This window comes from Nomascus leucogenys, chromosome 22a (assembly GCF_006542625.1).
Source record: "Nomascus leucogenys isolate Asia chromosome 22a, Asia_NLE_v1, whole genome shotgun sequence".
NCBI classification, from domain to species: Eukaryota; Metazoa; Chordata; class Mammalia; order Primates; family Hylobatidae; genus Nomascus; species Nomascus leucogenys.
This window is the reverse complement of record NC_044402.1, coordinates 70,823,176-70,844,549: the sequence shown is the minus strand read 5'-3', so window position 1 is coordinate 70,844,549 and position 21,374 is coordinate 70,823,176. Positions and strand designations below refer to the sequence as shown.

At 41.1% G+C, this 21,374-nt stretch overlaps 1 protein-coding gene across 2 annotated transcripts in view; it reads right to left on the bottom strand.

The window, feature by feature from the left end:
* MYO3B (myosin IIIB) overlaps window positions 1-21,374 on the bottom strand; it is a 503,395-nt gene that overhangs the window by 122,087 nt on the left and 359,934 nt on the right. For both annotated transcript variants that reach the window (XM_003254238.4, XM_003254240.4), the window contains one exon: window positions 19,693-19,795. In XM_003254238.4, the coding sequence (XP_003254286.2) occupies window positions 19,693-19,795 (103 nt within the window). The remainder of the gene's footprint in view (window positions 1-19,692; window positions 19,796-21,374) is intronic.

Here is a 21,374-nt window from a genome sequence, read left to right as displayed (position 1 = left end):
CCCAGGATGGAGTACAGTGGTGAGATCGTGGCTCACTGCAGCCTCAACCTCTCAGGCTCAGGTGATCCTCTTATCTCAGCCTCCTGAGACCAGGATACTTTTTTTTTTTTTTTTTGAGACAGAGTCGCACACTGTCACCCGGGCTGGAGCGCAGTGGCACGATCTCGGCCACTCCAGGTTCCAGCGATTCTCCTGCCTCAGCCTCCCAAGTAGCTAGGATTACAAGCGCCCGCCACCACGCCTGGCTAATTTTTTGTATTTTTAGTAGAGATGGGGTTTCACTATGTTGGCCTCCAGGCTGGTCTTGAACGCCTGACCTCGTGATCCACCCGCCTCAGACTCCCAAAGTGCTGGGATTACAGGAGTGAGCCACCGCGCCCAGCTGAGACCAGGATACTTTTAATAGTAGGGGCCCCAAGAATCTTGAGGGAGGCAAGTTTCACATAAACAAGTCATATAACTTTCATTATGGAAGTTATTACCATAAGAGATAATAGAAAACATACACATCTTCAGAAACGGTTTCAGTAAATTCAAATTGTGAAGGTAAATTAAGACATTTAAGGAATGACATCAGAGAAGAGGACACTGTCCATTGTTAATGATGCAGTGCCTGACTTAAGTGCCAACAGGATTTTCATATGAACTTGGCATAGGTTGAACCCCAATTGGCAACTCAAGCATTCTTATTTAGTTTTTATATGGAATCTGAACATTCCAAGGACTGAGGGTATAAATGCAGAAGAACACCCAGATATGAATCCCCCAACATTGTCGCTATGTATCACTTCTTCCCTGATTTGCATCAGCTGGGTATTATTGCATATTTTTCTTACTTTATATAGATATTTAAATAGCTTTGAAGACACAGAGGATTGGAAGGTAACAAATGTCTTAAGAAAAACACAAACTATCTATTGTGTTATTGTGTGTTATTATGGGTTAAAAGACACCCCAAAATGTGTAAATTAATGCACCTTTTATTACAAAAACTGGAAAACTAGGATTTATAGAACACGTTTGTTTCCTATTCACTGCCAGCACCACCACCACAAATAAGCTTTTGTCAAGTACCTACAAAATCTCCAAGGGTTGTATTCTGATTTCCACGCTTTTGAATGCTCCCTCTTCTCTTGTTCACCTGGTCATTGCATTCTTACCCTTTAGCTCAGGAGTCAGCTCTTCTGAAAAGCCTTTCCTGCCTCAACTCCCCCCATCTACTTCTACTCTAGGAAGAATTGTAGGCTGCCTGGTGTAGTTACACAGTATATTGAGCATAACCACACTGAAAGCTGGTTTGCAACTGATTTGTCTGGTGCTACTTTCTGACCAACTAAAAGTGTCTGCAAATCACCTACTGAAAGCATCCTGTATAAAATTTTGCAAGGGAGGACAGCAAACTGGAGCAACTACCATAATGGCTTTTGAGATATCAGAGCTCTAGGTATTGCTGTGCTCATTAGCTTTGTCTTTTATTTTTTAGCTGATGAAAATGCTCCAAATTCCCAAGTTGTCTGAATATTCACCAGTCACTAATCAACGAAAATGTAGTAATATCTGCCTTTCTCCCAAAGTAAATGACTAAAAGAACTGATGGCAAAATGTTGCTCTTTTTCCCTTTTTTCTGATCAAAAATTATTTTGTATGATTAAAAAAATACATATATATTGTTGTACTGTATAAAATACAGATATTCTATGAGAAGAAAATAAAGACTAGGGAAAATGTCCATATCCAGATATAATTAGTTTCTTGCATATATCTTTTCAGATACTTTTCTATGCACATAAAATACATTTTTAAAAATAGCTCATATTTATCATTTTAACCTACCTTATAATTACGAGCATCTTTCCACATATTTGTATATAACACACATACATCCACATGTACACGTATATCATCATATTCATAGCTATATAGTATTCTGTTGGGTGATTATCATGATGTAACTAATCTCTTATGTTTGGATATTTAAGTTGTTTATAAATTTTTCACATTATAAACAATGGATCATTAAATATTTGGAGCCAGAGTTATGAGTACTCATCTAGTTATCTCGCTAGGATAAATCTTATACATAAAGCTGTCAGGTTAAAGGGTAAGAAACTTTTTTCTATTTTAAAGTTTTGAAATTATGTCATCAAACTCTCTAAAAAGCAACAAAAATTAACACTCATATCCACAAAAAGTATGAAAGGGCCCATTTCCTATCATATTTCCAGCACTGGGAATAGTCTGTGTTTTAAATCTTTGCTTATCTCTTTGCAAAGTATAGACTCACTATTATTTTAATTTGGACTTCTTGATTTTTAAAGAGGAAAAACATTATTCCTGGGCTTTAATGTGTGATATGAAGGAAAGACAAAGAGCACAGGAAAGGAGAAACAATAACAGTACACAATAAGATCACCATTATTGCAGGAAAATAAGGGAAACAAGAAGGAATAAACTTCACACCTTTTGTATTACTTTTTCTCATTAGGTTTGATACCCAGTAACTTTTAGAACAATTCTGAATGCATGCACTGCATCCCACCCTAATCATTACTGAATGAGTTGAATATGCAAGTTACATCTAAATATATGGATATTTGTTTGCACTAAAACACACAATTATTTTAAGTTTTAGAACATGGCTCAAGGATAAATTCATCAGAAGGGCTCAAAAAGGCTGATGACTGTCTCATAATGCCATTGCTCTAAGTTAGCAGTAGTTAGATTTATGCACTTATGCTAATTTCTCAAATCCCACTGAGCCCTTTAAATGTGATCATATTTGTTTGCCTCATTGCTTTTCCCCAACCGTGAGCCCATACAGTCTTAATTTGCCAGTCCTTGCATTCTCATTTATTTTCTTTTCCCTCCTTCACTACTTTACTGCAGGCAGCTGTCACTGTGTAAATGTCTAAGGTAGGAGCAGAAGGCTTTTCTTCATTCTGCTGAGAATGCTTGCTTTATTGGAAAAAAGGACACTCAACTGAGAGCTGCCCGTAAAGCTTATTTCAGTTCTTTGTCAGCAACCAAGGGAGCTGAGAGAAAGTTCAGGGATAAAACAAAAGATGCAGTAGTGGCGAAGGGCACTGTGATCTGAAGGGACGCAGAGGCCCGGGCTGAGGGCCACAGCATGGCTAGAACAGCTGAGCTTTATGTGAGCTCAGGTGGAATTTGTGGTGGGGCCTGGGTGATGGTGACGGAAGCAGCTTCTTTTCCCTCAGGCACTGTGCTGAGGACTTGGCTGGACTATCCATTTCATCCCATGCCAGTGCTAGCAGCATAGGTTCCCCAGTGTTCCCAATTCACAGACCAGGAAACCCAAGCTTGGGCTATTTGAGTAACATAGGTCATAACCAGATACAAATCCTGATCTGGTTGACCCAGAGCCCATGTTCTCAGCCTCAGCATAATTTTGTTACTGGACTCTTTCAGATAATCACACAATTCTATTAAGGATCTTAATGAATGATACCTGGGGCTACTAACATTCAGTTCTAGAAAATTTGCTAGGAGGCAGATTAAATGAAGCCCAATGATATCTGGAGGTATAACCCCTGGCCTGACCTTCTATTTATCTTGTGTCTATAGACTATTATTAAGATTATACACACTCGCACCATACTGAAGGCTCTAATCTGATGCAAGTCTCCTTGAGATTCTGTATAAGAACAATGAGTATGACATGTGCAATATAAGGTCTTCTACAGGCTCCCAGACATCAGTCATTCAGCTCCCAAGTCTTTATCAAGCACCTTTAAATTTGTCTCCTACTATTGTAAGTACTGGGGATACAGCAGAGGAGATCCAACAGTCCTCTGCTCATGAACCTACATTCAAGTGGCAGACACAAATTGAAACAGAAAAGTAACTATGTAGCATATTAAATACAAGTAAGTGCCAAAGAGGAAAATTAAAGCAAGGAAGGGGGATGGAAAGTATTGGAGGCAGGGTCTGCAATTTTAGATTGAGTGGCTACAGAAAGTCACATTTGAATAAAGACCTTAATAAATAAGTAGGAATTGATATCCCTGAATATGGTTTCAAAAGTCCTTAAAGGGCAAAAAACACTATGTGTTATGGCATGTAGAGGTTAGAGGAATGCTATAAACACTTGGTAGATTTAGCAATATATTTCATTACATACAGTCAGGCTACATGCATACATATTCATGATACATTAGTTCTAAAACACTTGAACTAGAGTTGCTAGATAAAATACAGGACACTGAGGCTGGGTGTGGTGGCTCATGCCTGTACTCCTAGCACTTTGGGAGGCCAAGATGAGAGGACTGCTTAAGCTCAAAAGTTCAAGACCAGCCTGGGCAGCATAGTGAGACCTTGTTTCTACGAAAAAAAATTTAGTCAGGCGTGGTGGCGCACATCTATAGTCCCAGCTACTTAGGTGGCTAAAATGGGAGGATCACTTAAGCTCAGAAGGTTGAGGTTACAGTAAGCCAAGATCATTCCACTGCACTCCAGCCTGGGTGACAGAGTGAGGCCCTGTCTCAATAAACAAACAAACAAACAAACAGGACACCCAGTTGAATTTGAATTCCAGACTAACAACAAACATATCTCAGAGATACTGTGGGTTTTGTTCTAGACTTCCTCAATAAAGCAAATATCGCAATAAAATGAGTCACGCACATTTTTTGGTTTCCCAGTGCGTATAAAGTTATTTTTACACTATTATCTATTAAGTGTGCAATAGCCTTATGTCTAAAAAATATACATACCTTAATTTCAAAATATGGCTAAAAAATTCTGACCTAGAGACATGAAGTAAGCACATGCTGCTAGAAAAATGGCAAAAATAGACTTGCTCAACACGGGGTGGCACAAACCTTCAGTTCGTAAAAAACACAATATCCGTGAAGTGTAATGAAGCAAAAGGGAATAAAACAAGGTATGTTTGTAATTATTTGGTATAAGTATTTTCAAATACTTCATGGGATATACTTAAACAAAAAAGATTATTTGTTGTTTATAGAAAATTCAAATCTAAGTGGGTATCTTGCATTTTTATTTGCCAAATACGGCAACTCTCACTTGGGCAAATCACCTCTCCCCTTCTTCATCAGCAAAATATAAATAAAAACTCTTGCCTGGGCTAAGGAAAAAATGATTACATTTGTTCTCCTGGGCAGAACAAAATAAAAACACAAGATAAGATTTTAAAATAATTAAATAAGATGCACATATAGTCAGAAGTTAGAAATAAAACACAAACTTATTGTTCATGATTTTGCACTTCTGAAAGACAAATCTGTAAACACGGAAACTTCAAGGGAGAATAATAATGATGAGGTATCTGTGTGGCTGCCTTTCTAGAATCTGTGCTTTTCCTTTGGATTCAGTCTTAAGGTAACTTGGGGGTTGAGCTACTCTTGAGTTACAGTTCTAGCACTTTAAGACTGAATTAGGCCAAGGCATAGACTTGTGGAGAAAAAGGAAACTTCAGATACCATTTATTACACCCTTTTCATGCTGTAACTGGGGGATGTTCTATTCACCACTGCACCACCCTCCCACCCCACAAAAGATAATATTTAACCCAGTTTTCCTCTTTTAATTCTGAAAGCAGTACTTAGTTCAGGGAAGGAGAAGTAAGAAGTGCTGAAATAAAGTGCATGACACACATGGCACTAAATGATGGGGCCCAAGGACAGGTGAGGGAGGGGGCGTGAGAGGAGGGAAGGACATTTTCAGAAACTTTTACAAACGAAAAGCCTAAACAAGATTGTGTGCAGTAGGTGGTGACTAGTCAGCAATGTCACAGCCAAGAAGCTTGAGGACCATCACTGAGCAGGGCAATGATGACATGGAATAGACTTTTAGGTGTGAATGGAGAGGGATCAGGAGTCTAAAGAGAAAGTGGCTGATGAACTGCCATGTCTAAAGGGCAAGAAGTGGCACTGACTTGTTTATTGCAACTTTTTATTCTGATTTAATCATATTAATAGAAAAGATGCAAGAATAGTATAAGGAATCCTATATATTCCTCAGCAGACTTACATATTTGCTTTGTCCTCCCTCTTTGTACTGATACATACACACACAAACATGCATAATTTTTTTCTGAACCATTTGAGAGTCAGTTACAAATTGGATACTTTTTTTTTTTTTTTTTTTTTTGAGACAGAGTTTCACTCTTTGTTGCCCAGGCTGGAGTGCAATGGTGCAATCTTGGCTCACCGCAACCTGCACTTCCCAGGTTCAAGCGATTCTCCTGCCTCAGCCTCCCGAGTAGCTGGGATTACAGGCACCCGCCACCACGCCCAACTAATTTTTTTGTAGTTTCAGTAGAGATGGGGTTTCACCATGTTGGTCAGACTGGTCTCGAACCCCTGACCCCAGGTGATCTGCCCACCTTGGCCTCCCAAAGTGCTAGGATTACAGGCATGAGCCACTGTGCCCAGCCTACCTGATATTCTTTTATCCCTAAATACTTCAGTGTGTGTGTTTTTAAAAGGAAGGACGTTTTCTTATATGACCAGAATACAATGATCAAAATCAGAAATTTAGTATGACACTATTTTCCAATCTACAGATATTTTAATATGACACTATTTTCCAATCTACAGATTGTATTTCCAATCTATGGATTTTTCCAAATGTCTCAATGGTGTCTTCTATAGCAAAATAAATTCCTAGATCATCTATTGCATTCGGAGGTAATGTTCTTTTAGTCCCCTTTCATCTGGAATAGTTTCTTAGTCTTCTGTCATGTTTCATTTTGGAGCCTACAGGCCGGTCATTTTGTAAAGGCTCCCTTTGTTTGGACTTGTCTGCTGTTTCCTCGTGATTAAATTCAGGTTATGCATATTTGGCAAGAAATCCACAAAAGTGATGTTGTCTTCTTTTCAATGCATCATATCAGGAGGCACATGCTGTCAGTTTGTTCAATTACTGGTGATGCTAACTTTCATCACTTGGTTAAGGTGGTTTCTGCCAGTTTTCTTCACTATCCTTTTGTAATTAATAAGTTTCTTATGGGGACTTACTCTGAGACTATGCAAATGGTTTATTACTCCTCAAACTTTCACATAGTAGTGTTAGCATCCATTCATAATTATTGCCTGAAACAATTATTATTTTTGTAGTTGCCAAATGATGATTTTCTGTTTTCTTAATTTCATCTACCTTTATTATTTCATATTTTATTGTAAGGAAGAGCTCAGCCTCTTCCCTTCTTTCCTTCCTTCCATCCATCCAGGTGGACTCATGATATCTTATTTTATTCAATGGATTATACTCTTTTGTCATCATTTACTTTGATAATCACAGTTTGGCACTGGATAATTTTAAAGGGTTGGGAGTAACAGATTTCAAAATGAGTACAAAATGCATAATACTAAGGATAACTTAAAGTGGATGCCTCAGAGATGACAACTCCTCTAATCACTATGATTTGTGAGTGCTTTTTATGCATCAAATGAGATGCTACACACTTTGTATATGTTACCTCATTTAACTTTCATGTCTTGGTGAGGTAGATATTGCGCTACTTGATCTTCCATTTAAAGATGAGGAAACTGAAGCCTTGAGAAAATAAGTGGGTTTATGAAGTTCTTACCCTGTAGCAGCAGGTCTAGTGGACTCTAGGGCCCTTGTTGTCAACCACAAGACAATCCTACAAGTAGGTGTAGAAAACCCCCAGGAAAGAATAAGGCTTTAAAAGCAGGGTTACACTATTCCTGAGGGTAGCTAGACACTTTTTCCAGGACCTACAGAGAAATCTGAACTTTTTGCATTTTTACAAATGGGGCATTTGGAAACTGTCTACATGTCTGTCATTACTCCAGGTACTTCCCTAACCTGCTTTATGGAAACCATCCTACCTGCCTGAAATCCCATAAGCGTAAAGAAAGAGATCATCTGTGTCAATGTCAGCAGACACAGATCCAGAAAGGCATGACTTGGTTGTGTCACCCAAGGAAACATTCCTATGGGTCAAGATAAGACAAGTGAAAGCCATGTTGGGGTGGAGGAGAGGGCGAGGGAGAGGACTAAGGGAACAGCAGAGCAGAGAAATTCACCATCTATTCAATTCTTTAGATCCCAGGTGAAGACAAGCCTGTGGCTTCCACTGTTTGCCCCCCCCTGCAGGCTAATATACGAAATCTTTTTCTGGCAACAATGCCCCTTCCACCTTCACCACACCACTACTTTTAATTTGAAGTTTCAGATTCTGAGAATGAGCTTAGGTGAAAGGATGCTTCATGCTAGTAAAAATAATTTAAACAACTGCCCTCCCTTGGAGAAAAAAGCACAGTTGGATCTGAGAATAACATCCTTGCTCTCCCAGGAGGAACAAACTAAAAATAAAAGTCAACAAGGTGCTTCCTGCCAGTCAGTAAATCCAATAAGCAGAGACGACGCCTCAACCTGGCGCTGGGTAGTTAACAGCTAGCCTGACTCCCTGCACCCGAGAGCGGCCATGTGGTTCTCAGAGCTAACAGCTGCCAAGCAGAACCCCTCAGATTAACCCATAGGTGGTGTTGAACCACTTCCCATTAAGATATTTGCAAAGCAAACAAAAATGATAGCCCCACTCTGAGTCCTGGGAGCTGGCCAGGAGCACTGGCTGTTCTTGTTGACACAAAGAGCTCTCCCGGGAGGGTCTGGATCAGAGCAAGGAAGGCCACTCCCACCTGCGTCTCCAGACTGTGTTGATCTTAGGCCATTAGAATTTCGGTATCAGGGACTGTTTATTATCTAATTTCCCAAGCACAGCAGTTGCTAGAGCTCTGTTTCACGAGAGCTCTCTATTGCTCTCTGTCTTCCCCACCTACACCATTCAGATAAAAAGAACAAATTCACCCCTCCTCCTGTTTTGTCTGTTCATCAAGGAGACAAGTCTGAGAAGTTACTAAGATGCACACAGAGATGTTGTGGCATTACTACTGTTAACAGCTTTTAATGGCAAATACTCCAGTTTCTTCTTAATTTAAGGTGACCAGGGCGATGCTAGTAGAAAATATATTGGCATATTTGTTTTTCATAGTGAGGAACAAGCTGCTATTTAATTCACAAAATATACTTGGAACTGAAACGCCACTATGTTTTCCTTATAACCCAGTGAAGAAAGTGAAGTAAAGTTAATAAAATTGTGAAAATGTACAAAGTTAATCTTCTTTCAACATGTAGGATTATAATCTAGGTTTCTTTATGTGTTGATAATGAAGCACTCTTATATAAAGTTCATTTTTACAAAATTTTGTTTCCTGTAATATTTTCCACTTAAGTCCATTTTCCTTCCTCAAACTTTTCAAAATAGGCTCAATATGTAAAGGTCTTTTGGGCAGAAACTCATTCTGAGCCTGAATATAATAAAGGTGTTGATGAGGATACAATGTAGGTACCAGCAATGTGCTGGGTAATGCAGGAAGGGGACGAGGGATGGAGAAATGGTTAGAGATCTTATCAGATTTTCTTATTATTTGAAATTGTCCTTTGGATCAGAAACCAGAACTTGAGAGATGTAGATATAAACAGTATAAGGAGAGAGACAAAGAAGAAAGAAAGAAAAGGAAGAAGGAAGGGAGGGAGGGAGAGAAGGAGGACAGAAGGGAAGGAAGGAAAGGAGAGGTCTAAGGGAGATTGAAATTTCTTTTTTTTTTTTTTTTAACTTTTATTTTAGGTCCAGGAGTACATGCTCCGGTTTGTTATATAGGTAAACTTGTGTCATGGGGGTTTGTTGTACAGATTATTCCATTACCCAGGTACTAAGCTTAATACCCAGTAATCATTTTCTCTGCTCCTCCCCCTCCTCCCGACCTCTACCCTGAAGTAGGTTCCAGCGTCTGTTGTTCTCCTCTTTGTGTCCTTGTGTAAGAGACTGAGAGTTCTTTAGAAAAAGTAGAGGCACTATCATGCTAAAAACATCATACTAAAAAATTGACTTTTTATAAGAAAGAAGAGAGCTATCAGGTGAAATTAAACAGCAATTTTTTGGAATCTTGAGTACATGATTCAGTTTTAGATGAAGTTTATTCAAACGAAATTAAAATGGGTTTGAAAATGTTCAAGTTTTCCAGAGAGCACATGAGCCTAACCTTGCTAGTCAACTTTGTAGAGCAAAATTGTTGACAGCAAGTGTGTTTAGGGATAGATTAATGTAAATATAAAAGTTCATGTCCACAGGTGATCACATTGAAGGCCTTGATGGGGATGATGATGTGACTTCAGCTATATAGAAGAAATGTTAAAAAACTGAAAATTGGTTCCCATGCCAAACCGTCCATCATCGTCTGATGCATCGGGCACAAAAATATTTGCCTTGAGGGCGGGCACAGTGGCTCATGCATGCAATCCCAGCACTTTGGGAAGCTGAGGCGGGTGGATCACTTGAGGTCAAGAGATTGAGACCATCGGCCGGGCGCGGTGGCTCAGGCCTGTAATCCCAGCACTTTGGGAGGCCGAGGCGGGCGGATCACGAGGTCAGGAGATCGAGACCATCCTGGCTAACACGGTGAAACCTCGCCTCTACTAAAAATACAAAAAATTAGCCAGGCATGTTGGCGGGCGCCTGTAGTCCCAGCTACTCGGGAGGCTGAGGCAGGAGAATGGCGTGAATCTGGGAGGTGGAGCTTGCAGTGAGCCGAGATTGCGCCACTGCACTCCAGCCTGGGCGACAGAGCGAGACTCCGTCTCAAAAAAAAAAAAAAAAAAAAAGAGATTGAGACCATCCTGGCCAACATGGTGAAACTCTGTCTCTACTAAAAATACAAAAATTAGCTGGTCATGGTGGTACACAGCTATAGTCCCAGCTACTCAGGAGGCTGAGGCAGGAGAATCGGTTGAATCCGGGAGGCGGAGGTTGCAGTGAGCCGAGATTGTGCCACTGCACTCCAGTCTGGCGACACAGCGAAACTCCATCTCAAAAAAATAAATAAATAAAATTTTGCCTTGAAGTGTGGATCACATGGCAGGCATGGGATATAAGAAAACCCAAGTCAAACATGCATTCTAACATCATATCTGCTGAAGTCCACCACGTCCTAGTTCCTGGCAACTGACCCTCAATGTGAGATATTAACCATAGACAGCTACCAGCCAATAAGTGAGCTTCCTAAAGAAAACACAGAAACATCTTCCCAAACTTGGAGTTTATTTTTGAGTTAGGAAGGTAGATGCATCACAGAAAAATGACACAGTGTTAATAGAATCTCCCTTCACTTGTTTAATTAGGATTTTTGACTTTTTGAGAAAGCTAGCTCCTTTATCAACTAACTAGGATGCTCAAATCAAACTTGAGGTAAATAGGAAGCATTTCTAGAGAACAAAGCAATTAAATTTAGCTTTGGACCTCACAGAAATAAAAACTCAAGGAGCACATATTCATTTATCCATTCATCAATTGTTTCATTTTATGCCAGTTATGGCCAAAGATTCTAAATTCTAGATTCTGTGAGTGCTACAGAAATGAGCGACAGTTTCAGCCCTAAAGTTTATTATCTCATGTGGGATACGGTAATAAGAGCTAACATTTTATTCCACTTAACTACATACTAGGTAGTCATCTAAACGTTTCCAATGGTTTATTCTCACAATGGCCACATGAGGTAAGTACCATTATTAGAAACACACTTGCCCAAGGTCATTGAGGTAGCTGGACACAAACCTGGGCCAGAACAGAGGAAGTTTGGCTCCAGGGTCTGTAGCTGAATCATTTCCTCTACCTAGATGGTGCCCTGCACACAGCGGGCAAGAATCAAACTCTGATGCTGGCAGGCCAAGCCGTGAATTATGCAGGCGGTTAAGTAGGGATCTGTAAAAGACAGCTCCTGCTCACTTCCAGCAGTTTGCTGCCAGATACTCAGGTTTTTTAAGAGCTATCAGAAGTCCGAATGACATGAAATCTTTCTACTTTTATGTGTTAGAATCTGTTTTTAAAAATTTAAAGACATTCAGGCCAAACAAAACATGTCTGTAGACTATATTCTACCCAAACAATATGGGTCTACATCTTTTGACCTATAGAACAACAAAACATTTCGTGTACTTTTGAAGACCTCCCATATCTTGGTGCCTTATTCCCTGTAATAGTTCTTCCTGCCTCATACCACCCCCATCCTACCCTCTGCCTTCTTCTCACTGGACCTCTCACCTTCCAAGAGTGGCTCTGCATATCCTGCCTCTGGCTATGGCCCACTCTTGTTTCTCCTGCCTGGGATGCTCTTCTCTTGCCCTTGTCTGCATGTCACATGAATGAGACCTTGAAGGATGAGTAAAACATCAACAGGTAAAGACAGGACTGGCAAGGGAATTCTATTCAGATGGAATAGCGTGAACAGATATACAGAATATGAAAACAAAAGACATGTTGAAAACCACCAAAGAGTTCCAACTATTTTAAAAGAGGCCTCTGGTCCTTGGACTCTGTTCTTAGAAAGAGACTGCTGGCATTCTTGACATACAGATATCTTCTAAAAGGGCTCTTTGCATAAGGATCACTGATGATTTAGGGTTTGTTGAAATAGTTCAGATAAATATTTATGTACGGCCATAAGCAAGTCCCCAAGGAAAAATATAACTCAAAACAGATTTTTCCTTGAAGCTTCTTTCAGCTGGTGATAAGTTTTCTGCCTTCAAAAAGGTTTTGAAAATACACGTGACCAATCAATATTTTAAAAATCTAGAAAGTCTAAGAAAGTTCTAGCAATCAACTAAGCTCTGAAAGTTATTATTTGAGGGTATGATAATGTCATGCTGGCAATGTTGGTAAGGGTGACTCCTGAGCCCAAAGTCAATCTCAGATTCACTCCTGAGATAAGAGCCAGGAATACAAGAAAATAAAATTTGTCTCTAAAGTTAAAGCAGAGAGTGAGCATTGTTCAAAGTTTCTAAGGTGATGGAAACCTCAATGCTTATTTTAGTCTATAATTCTAGAGCTAAGTCAAAGTCTTGACCCTTCATATGAGTTTAACTTTATAGAAAACTTTTCCATACTAATATTACTATTATTGCTACTACTTCTATCACCATGACCAACAACAGCTTGCCATAATCCCTTATTGAGTATTCATTACATGTCTGGAACTGTGCTAGTTCCTTTGCTTTGATTATCTCCAGTCCTCCCAATTATTCCCTTTTTGCAGTCTAGGATACTGAGGTTCAGAGAGAGGAAGGAACTCGTCCAATGTCTCATAGCTTGTAAGTAGTTGAACTAGGATTCAAACCCAGGTCTGTCACCAAAGCTCAACATTTTTCTACCCAAATGAGACAATACATACAGTGTCTACCACATCTTAAGCACTTGATCAGAGAAGGCTACTATTCCTACCACCACTCCCACGTCATGCCGCCATTTTCCCTCTGGTTTCATATGGGGTCCTCTAACGTGTTAGTGCACGAACTTGACCACACTGGTAGGAAATTTGCTGGAGGATTTGTTCTGTTCAACAGTCTTAGAACTGCCATGTATTTCTGCAGTGACCCCTCACACACAATGTTCGTCAAGATATGTGACAATCTGTACTTCACAGCCCACATGAAAATCTGGCCCACAGTCGGCCCTGCTGACTGGGAGGCTGTTTCTCTGGCTCATCAATTCTGAGGTCAGCCTAATTGGCTCCAAGCCCCAGAGCCGCAAGGATAACACACAGAAGAAATATGCACTCGTTTTCCCCTTGTGAGGTGCCAGTTCTCCTCGAGCTGCCTGAGTCACGGAGGTTCCCATCACTCTGAATCTGAATCCTCATTGAAGGGCCCACAACGAAGCAGTTTCACTGGGGGTGTGTTACGAGCCGTCTTGTGAAAACATTTGCACCAGCATTATCAATCTCCTGCCTCTTCATATGGGTTCCTTTTACACAACAACAGGCTAGCTGTGCTAAAGAATGTCACATAAAAGCCTTGTGAGAGCTTTGCCATATGCAGGCCAAATTAAATTAAGGGGCATAATCCTCACCATTGTATTTATCAGCATTAAAATGGAGGATTACCATCATGGGAACAAAGCTCCACAACATAAAAGACTATTTCCATTCTGTCATTCACTGTACACAGTTACAGGCTCATATAGGAAGTGAAGCAGAGAAGCATCACCCCAACCACTCACTTTTACTTTCAACCTGAGGTTTCCTTCTCTCCAGCCAAGTTAACCCTGTCCCATCATGCACAGATGGGAGCACCTTTCCCATGAGGCTTTAGGCTTTCTCCCAAGAAATGGGTGCTGGCATTTTCTTCATCAATCACAGGGTGACAGTTATAACAATTAGGGTGTATTTCTCAGCGGGTGGTGATTTAAGATTTAAACAATGACAGGTATAGAGACAACGTGGGTAGAGAGAAACAGCCTTGGACTAATTATTTGGAGCCTGGAGCCGTGAGAGGCAGTAGAATGTACCAGTTAGAAAATGAGTGCTCTGATCAGAAGGCCCATGTTCAAATCCTGGTTCTGTCACTTTACTGATTAAGTAACATTGGCAAGTTACTTGTAATCTCTCAATGTCAGAGATTATAAAATCTGTACCTTTCCCATAAGGTTTAATAGGATAATGCGTGTAAACCCCTTAGCACAGGCCAGGTGCAGTGGCTCATGCCTATAATCCCAGCACTTTGGGAGGCTGAGGGGGACGGATCGCTAGACTTCAGAAGTTCGAGATCAGCCTGGCCAACATGGTAAAACCCCATCTCCACTAAAAACACAAAAATTAGCCAGGTGTTGTGGCACGCACCTGTAATCCCAGCTACTTGGGAGGCGGAGGCAGGAGAATCACTTGAACCCAGAGGGTGGAGGTTGCAGTGAGCTGAGATCATGCTATTGCACTCCAGCCTGGGCAACAGAGTGAAACTCCATTTCAAAAAACAAAAACAAAACCACTTAGCACAGTGCCCTGGAAGTTGCTAATGAACCAAATGCTAGCAGTTGTTATTACTGTTGGAGACAGAAGATCTGAATTCAAAGCCCAGACCCACCATTTATTCTCTGTGTGAGCCTGCATAACCCAGTGATTCTCCGACTAGCTGATGGGGGGCAGGTGTAGGTAGATCTGAAACCAATCCAGCACTAGTCTCTGAGATAATGTTTATGAACTATTTGCCTTAGCTTTCCCCAGGTTCAGTTTATCTGTAATATAGAGTGAGTAACACCAACCCAGAAGGCTGGTGTGAGAATTACATGAGATAAAATGTGGGGAAAAAAAAAAAAACTGGCATAGCAATAAATGCTAACAATAAATCTGAATGATCTCAACACTTCCCTTCAGTTCTTATTTGCAGCAATATTTCTTGACATGTATGGATCTTCCTTATGAACTCTTCCCTCTGATTTTGCCTTCCCTTCATCTTTTCCTGCTACCTATCTGCTCCCATCACTGTCTCTCCGGGACTCTTGAGGCAGACCTTGTTGGTTGCTTCCCTCTTCCTTTCTTCTTTGCCTAATCTCTCAACCTCCTTTGCAGCTCTCCTGCAGAACCACCACTGCAAATTCTGGCCAATCATATGCAAGAAAAGTCTCCTGGGTGACTTCTGGGAAACATTTCCCTCCTAGCAAATGGAGAAAGACTCCTGAGAAGAACCCCCTTTCCATCCGCTTCTGTCTTCCTGCTCCAGACACTGGCACATAAGGAAGTGATGCTTAGTGTTGCTTTGGCCACCTCGTGGCCATAAGTTGGGGCATGACTGACATGCTGAGAACAGTGAAGCAAAGAGATGCAAGGGGCCTGTGTCTTTGCTGACATTCCTGAATGGCTGACCCAGCCCTGGAACTTCTGTCTTTGGACCTTTTGTCTCGAGGGATCCTTGAATCTATGGGTTGAATGTTTGTTACTTCCAATGAGAACATCACCAGTGACACAATTCAGCTCTCTTCTTACTCTGCCCACCCCAAACCCCTCCCTACTCCCACCCCACCCTCTGCCCAAGAACTCCTTCCTATCAGCCCTTGTTGATTCACAGAACACTGAGTTGACAAACATAAGGGGGACAACAGAATCCCAGTCCCTGGATCAAGGATACCCTGGCCCACTGTTGGGTAAGTTATTCAGGATCCTCTTATTGTTGCCACTACCCAAAGACTGACAGGAAAAACACTTCCCTCATGAAAATCCGAGTGCTGAGAAGTGGCTTTGAAAGTTAGCGCAATAAACTTACTGAGTAGCTATTGTGTATATTGGATACAAGAAAGAGTAAGACTCAGTCCTCACTGTTAAGAAGCTAACTTGCTAGCACAAGGTCAACCATAACACCAGGCAAAATATGAAGAGCACCGGAGAGACTGAAACACCAAAGTGTGTTGTGAAGACCCAGTCTGTGAACTGTTACTACTCACAATGGCATAAGGGGCTAGTGCCAGAATGTAAATCAATTCATCACCAAGTACATTGTTTAGTTCAGCCGATTTTTTTTTTAGTAACAAGACTTTCCTCATGAAGAAAGCAGTGAGTTGATTTACATTTGGGCACAAATTCATTATCCTGTTGTGAAAAAGCACTTTGAGTAGTACTGTTACAAAAGGGCTACAGCTCAAGCAGTATTAAAAAGAATTAGGTCTTCATGGAGGAAAGGGATATGACGATGTGTCTTGACCAAAAGGTAAGAGCTGAACAGAAAGCAATGGACAGAGAGAAGAGAGGTAGGTGCACTGGTAGAACAATAAGTCTGATTCTGGTTAGCCATAAGGTGTATTAGGGACAAGGTGGAGGTGATCCTGGAGGACAAACTGAAGTGAGCTAGAGAGAGGCGTGGAACACCAGCCTGAGAAGTCGGAACCTCTTTTGGTCTAAAATAGGAAGCCATTAAAGTTCTTTGAACAAGTCAGAATATGTTGTAAGACAATTGATCAGGTGTGAGAAATGAAAGCTGGTGTGTAAAGACAGAATGAGAAAGAAAAAGAGATAATGGCAGTCCTGGACCAGGAAAGGGTACTTGGAAAATGACTGGAAGTGAGGTTAAGTGACAGGTAGGGGTCAAGAGTGACTGTGCCAGGTTTGAAGGCCAGGTCACAAGACAATGTTTATGTCAATCATAGAAGTAGGAAGGGTGAGTAGAGGAGGTGCTTTAGGAGGGGGTTTTCTGTTGAAGTCTTGGTGTGTGAATCAGGAATATATGTCCACTGTGAGTTGGGTGTAGGAGTGTGGAGCTCAGAAGAGAGACTTGGGACTCGTGCTCACACAGCTGAGATTTGATACCAGAACACACTGGTGAGAGATGGTATCGCCCAGGGGATAAGGAGAGAAAGAAGAGAATCTAAGACTTGGAGAATTGCCTTTATTTTAATGGTGAGTGGAAGAGAAGAAGAATGGAACCAGAGAAAACAAAGACTGAGAATACCTCTGAGGAAGCACCTGAAGGAGGCAATACTACAGATACCCTTGGAAGAGGGCTCTTCCAGGAAAGCACGCATGGCCCATGGAATTAAATGCTGCAGAGTCTGATGAACATAAAGCTCTGCAACTGGGAGCTGTGCTTCCCAAGAATAGTTTTAGGGACATTGTAGGGACACAAATCAGAATTCAGGATTAAGGAGAAAGGGATTGGTTTAGTGAGGAAATGAGACAGTGGACCTGGATAGCAGTTGGAGGAAGTCTGGTGGTAAAAGTAAAAAGAGGGAAGGACAGGCCAAGGGCAGGCTTTTGTTAGGATGGGGGGAGGTATAAGCAAAATGGAAAGTGATAGCAGAGTGTAAAAGATGGGAAAGCAGGGGAGGTGCTAACTGATAGTGGTAGGGCCTGGATGGCAGGGAACACAGCACAAGGAAGAGGATCTGGGGTCTGTGAGATGGGAGCAAAGGAACAAAGGACAGCTGAAGATAAGGAGAGATTCTAAGGTGAAGAGAAGGGCAGTGGAAGAGCTCAAAGCACTGTCCTGATGTTCTCAGTAAAGTCAGACATCAGCTGAGGTTGAGGAAGTCAGACTCGGGTTGAAGTCATTTTCCAAACTGGTTCACTGACTTGCCCAAGGTCAAACAGTGGGAAAATGTTAGCTAGGATCAGAAACTAAGTCTTCTACCCAAGCTCAGTGATCTTTCTACCACATTAGAAATTGCAAACTTTGTTATTCTAATATGAGATATTAGGTATTTTCCTAAAGTGCCCTTAAATGAGCTATTCTGACTTTTTAGGCAAGTAGTCTAAAGTACTTTACTTTAAAAGCAGCCCAATGACAATTTGAGACCACTGAGGAAGTATTCAGAATTTATCAAGTCTCAAAAATCTTAAGAGATCTCACAAAATAAAATAATAAAAAATAATTAAAATTATTGTTTAAAATTGTAAATTAAGACTTTCTCTTTTCCAGGTGAAAAGATGCAAAGAACTCTTTAATGACCTGCTTCTTTCTTGAAATCTTTGACTAAAACTTTTAAGGAAGCTCCCCATAATCAATGTGGAAGAAAATAAGAAAGGCGAGTTTCATTCTATGAGGCCTTCCCTTTGCCATGGTCCACTCCTTCCTGTAGCTGTGTCGTCCTCCTGCTGACATATGTGATGGGTTCTGGAAACCTTATCTGAGAGAAGGCAGATTATAAAGGCTTCCCTGAAGAACAGGCCTAGGGTTGTTTGTGTCTTTAGCTCTTGGTGTCATGCCTGGCCTGGCTGGACTTAAAGTGTCTTGAACCTACATTTAGCCAGGGTATCGGGCCCTGCAGCTTGAGCAGCCCAGAGGTCACTGAAAGGCAAGCTCTGCTATACTCCTTTTGAATTATATTTAACTCAAACCTGTGGCCAAAGAGGAAATGATACTCCCTTTTTGCTTTAGCTTAAATCTAGGGTTTTTCTAGAAGCTCATCATTTTTCTACCCAAATGAGATAATATATATATCTCCCCTAAATGAGATTTTTTATATATTTTTTAATACAGAGACAGGGTCTAACTATATTTCCTAGGCTGGACTCAAATTCCTGGGCTGAAGTGATACTCCCACCTCAGCCTCCCAATTACCTGGGTCTCCAGGCACACACCACCATGCCTGGCTGTAGGTTTCTCAACTGTGGGACTACTGACATTTGAGGCTGGACAATTCTTTGCTGCGGAGAGGCTTCATCGTCCATTGTAGGAGGTTTAGCAGCGTCACAGGCTTCTGCCCATTAGATGCCAACGGCACAACTCTTCCCTCCAAAGTTGTGACAACCAAAAATGTCTCCAGACATTGCTAAATATCCAGGGGGAGGATGTTTAACCTAATGAGGCTAAGTATAGATTTAACCATGAAGAGAACCCAAAAAGTAGGGTTGTGTTCAGGTTGCTCTGCAGAATAAAGACTTTTGGGAGAATCTGATGGAAACACTTTTTTTTTTTTTTTTTTTTTTTTGAGACGGAGTCTTGCTGTGTTGCCCAGGCTGAAGTGCAGTGGCATAATCCTGGCTCACTGCAACCTCCACCTCCATGGTTCAAGGGATTCTCCTGCCTCAGCCTCCTGAGTAGCTGGGCTTACAGGCACATGCCACCATGGCCGGCTCATTTTTGTATTTTTAGTAGAGGCGGGGTTTTGCCATGTGGGCCAGGCTAGTCTCAAACTCCTGACCTCTGACCTCAAGTGATCCATCCACCTCGGCCCCCACAAAGTGCTGGGATTACAGGCGTGAGCCACCACGCCCAGCCCTGGAAACATTTTTTGGTTCCACTCTCTCCAGTTCACCAAAATACCATAGTGGTAGAATCCTTGTTTCATTATCCATTACCATTTCATTATCCATTAGAATGGAGCACCTGAGTTTACAACAGGGAACTCTTACAGATAATGCTCACCCATTTTTCTCTGTGACAGCAGGAGAGTTGCTTGAAGTCTGTGCATGGCCATTGTTGGACTCTGCTTCTGAATGGCTTCTACGATCTACCGAGCCCCTGAGAACTGAGAGAAAAGATAGGAGGGCTAAGCATATGTTCAGAAGTAGGTAGGGTTAGCTTTTGGTGCCCATCTACACTCTCTGCAGCCCTTCTCTCCCTGCCCTCATACCAGTCCCTGACTTTCTATAGGTTTTTTTCTAGGATATGTCATTAAAATTGAGCTATTCTCGATTCCAGGTCTTGTTCCATGCTTGGTCTCAGTCAGCAAACTGTTTTCCTGCTTATAGGAAAACAAGCTACCTCTCTCCCGCAATAGATATAAAGAGTACACAGATTAGAGGCCCCAAGTGATTCGGGTCCCGGTAGAAGCAGTATACAATAGCTGGGACAACACTGCGCTAGACAGAGTCAGCAGATCAACTTCTAGTTCTGGCTAGGCTGCCTGCTGATGTGGACAGGGCAAGGAGCAAAATGTGATGATGTGGCTAGGATTAACTGTAAACAGGGAACAATCCCCGGAGTAACCTATTTCCACATTTTGATTGAGGACAGGTTATTGATGAGTTTCTCAAGAATGAGGGTAACAAATACAATTGTTTCTTCCAGTGACCATGGCTAATCAATCATGGCCTTCTTTTCCACCGAACTTTAATTCAACTTCAAGTTCCTTCTTAACACCTGGCATCAGTGGTTGTCAAAGTGTGGCCCAACAAGTAACATTAACATCACCTAGAAACTTACTAGAAATGAACATTCTTGGGCCCAATTTCAGACTTAGTGAATCAGAGACTCTACAGGTAGGGTCTGGCAATCTGTGTTTTTATCAAGCTCTCTAGGTGATCTTGATCCATGTTAAATTTTGAGAGACACTGCTTCCAGATCAGTGAGTCTTACTCCTGGCTGTACATTAGAAACACCCAGGAAGATTTTAAACATGCCTAGGACCAGCCCCTAGAGATTCTGACATTGATCTGGGATGGGAGCTGCCATCAATTATTAAAAGCTCCCTAGACAACTTTAATATGTGGCCAGGGCTGAGAACCACTGTTCCAAGTAGTCACTACCAATCAGTTAGGGTTGGAAGGAGACTGCACACCTATTTGTCGTCCTCATTTTAGATAACCTAAAACCATCCAAACTGAAATATAACCAACAAAGATAATCTATAAATTTGGGAATTGTGACTTACTGCAGAAGATGCATAAATGGTTGATGTTATGATTACAGAATACATGATAGAAATGGAGTGTAGAAAAATAAATAAAAAGTATATAGATCAGTTGTTTTTGTGTTGTCTGCTCTGGAAAGAACATGTGCTGATTTTAAATTGTTAGTTTGGTTCCTTAGCATAAATATTTCTTGTGTGGAATAAGTGCAATTCTTTGAGCTAAGATAACGGATAAAAAGTTTTGTTGTTGTTGTTGTTGTTATTATTGCTACAAACACCAAAAGGATAAAGAGAAAAATTTAAGTGAGACATTAATACATTTTTATTATTACACACACACACACACACACACACACAAACAAACAAACAAACAAAAACATTATGGCCAAACAGTGAAACAACAATATTGATTGAAGGAAAAAATAGAAATAAAGAAAAATAGCCATGGCATGTTAGAATTTCATTAACTAATTCC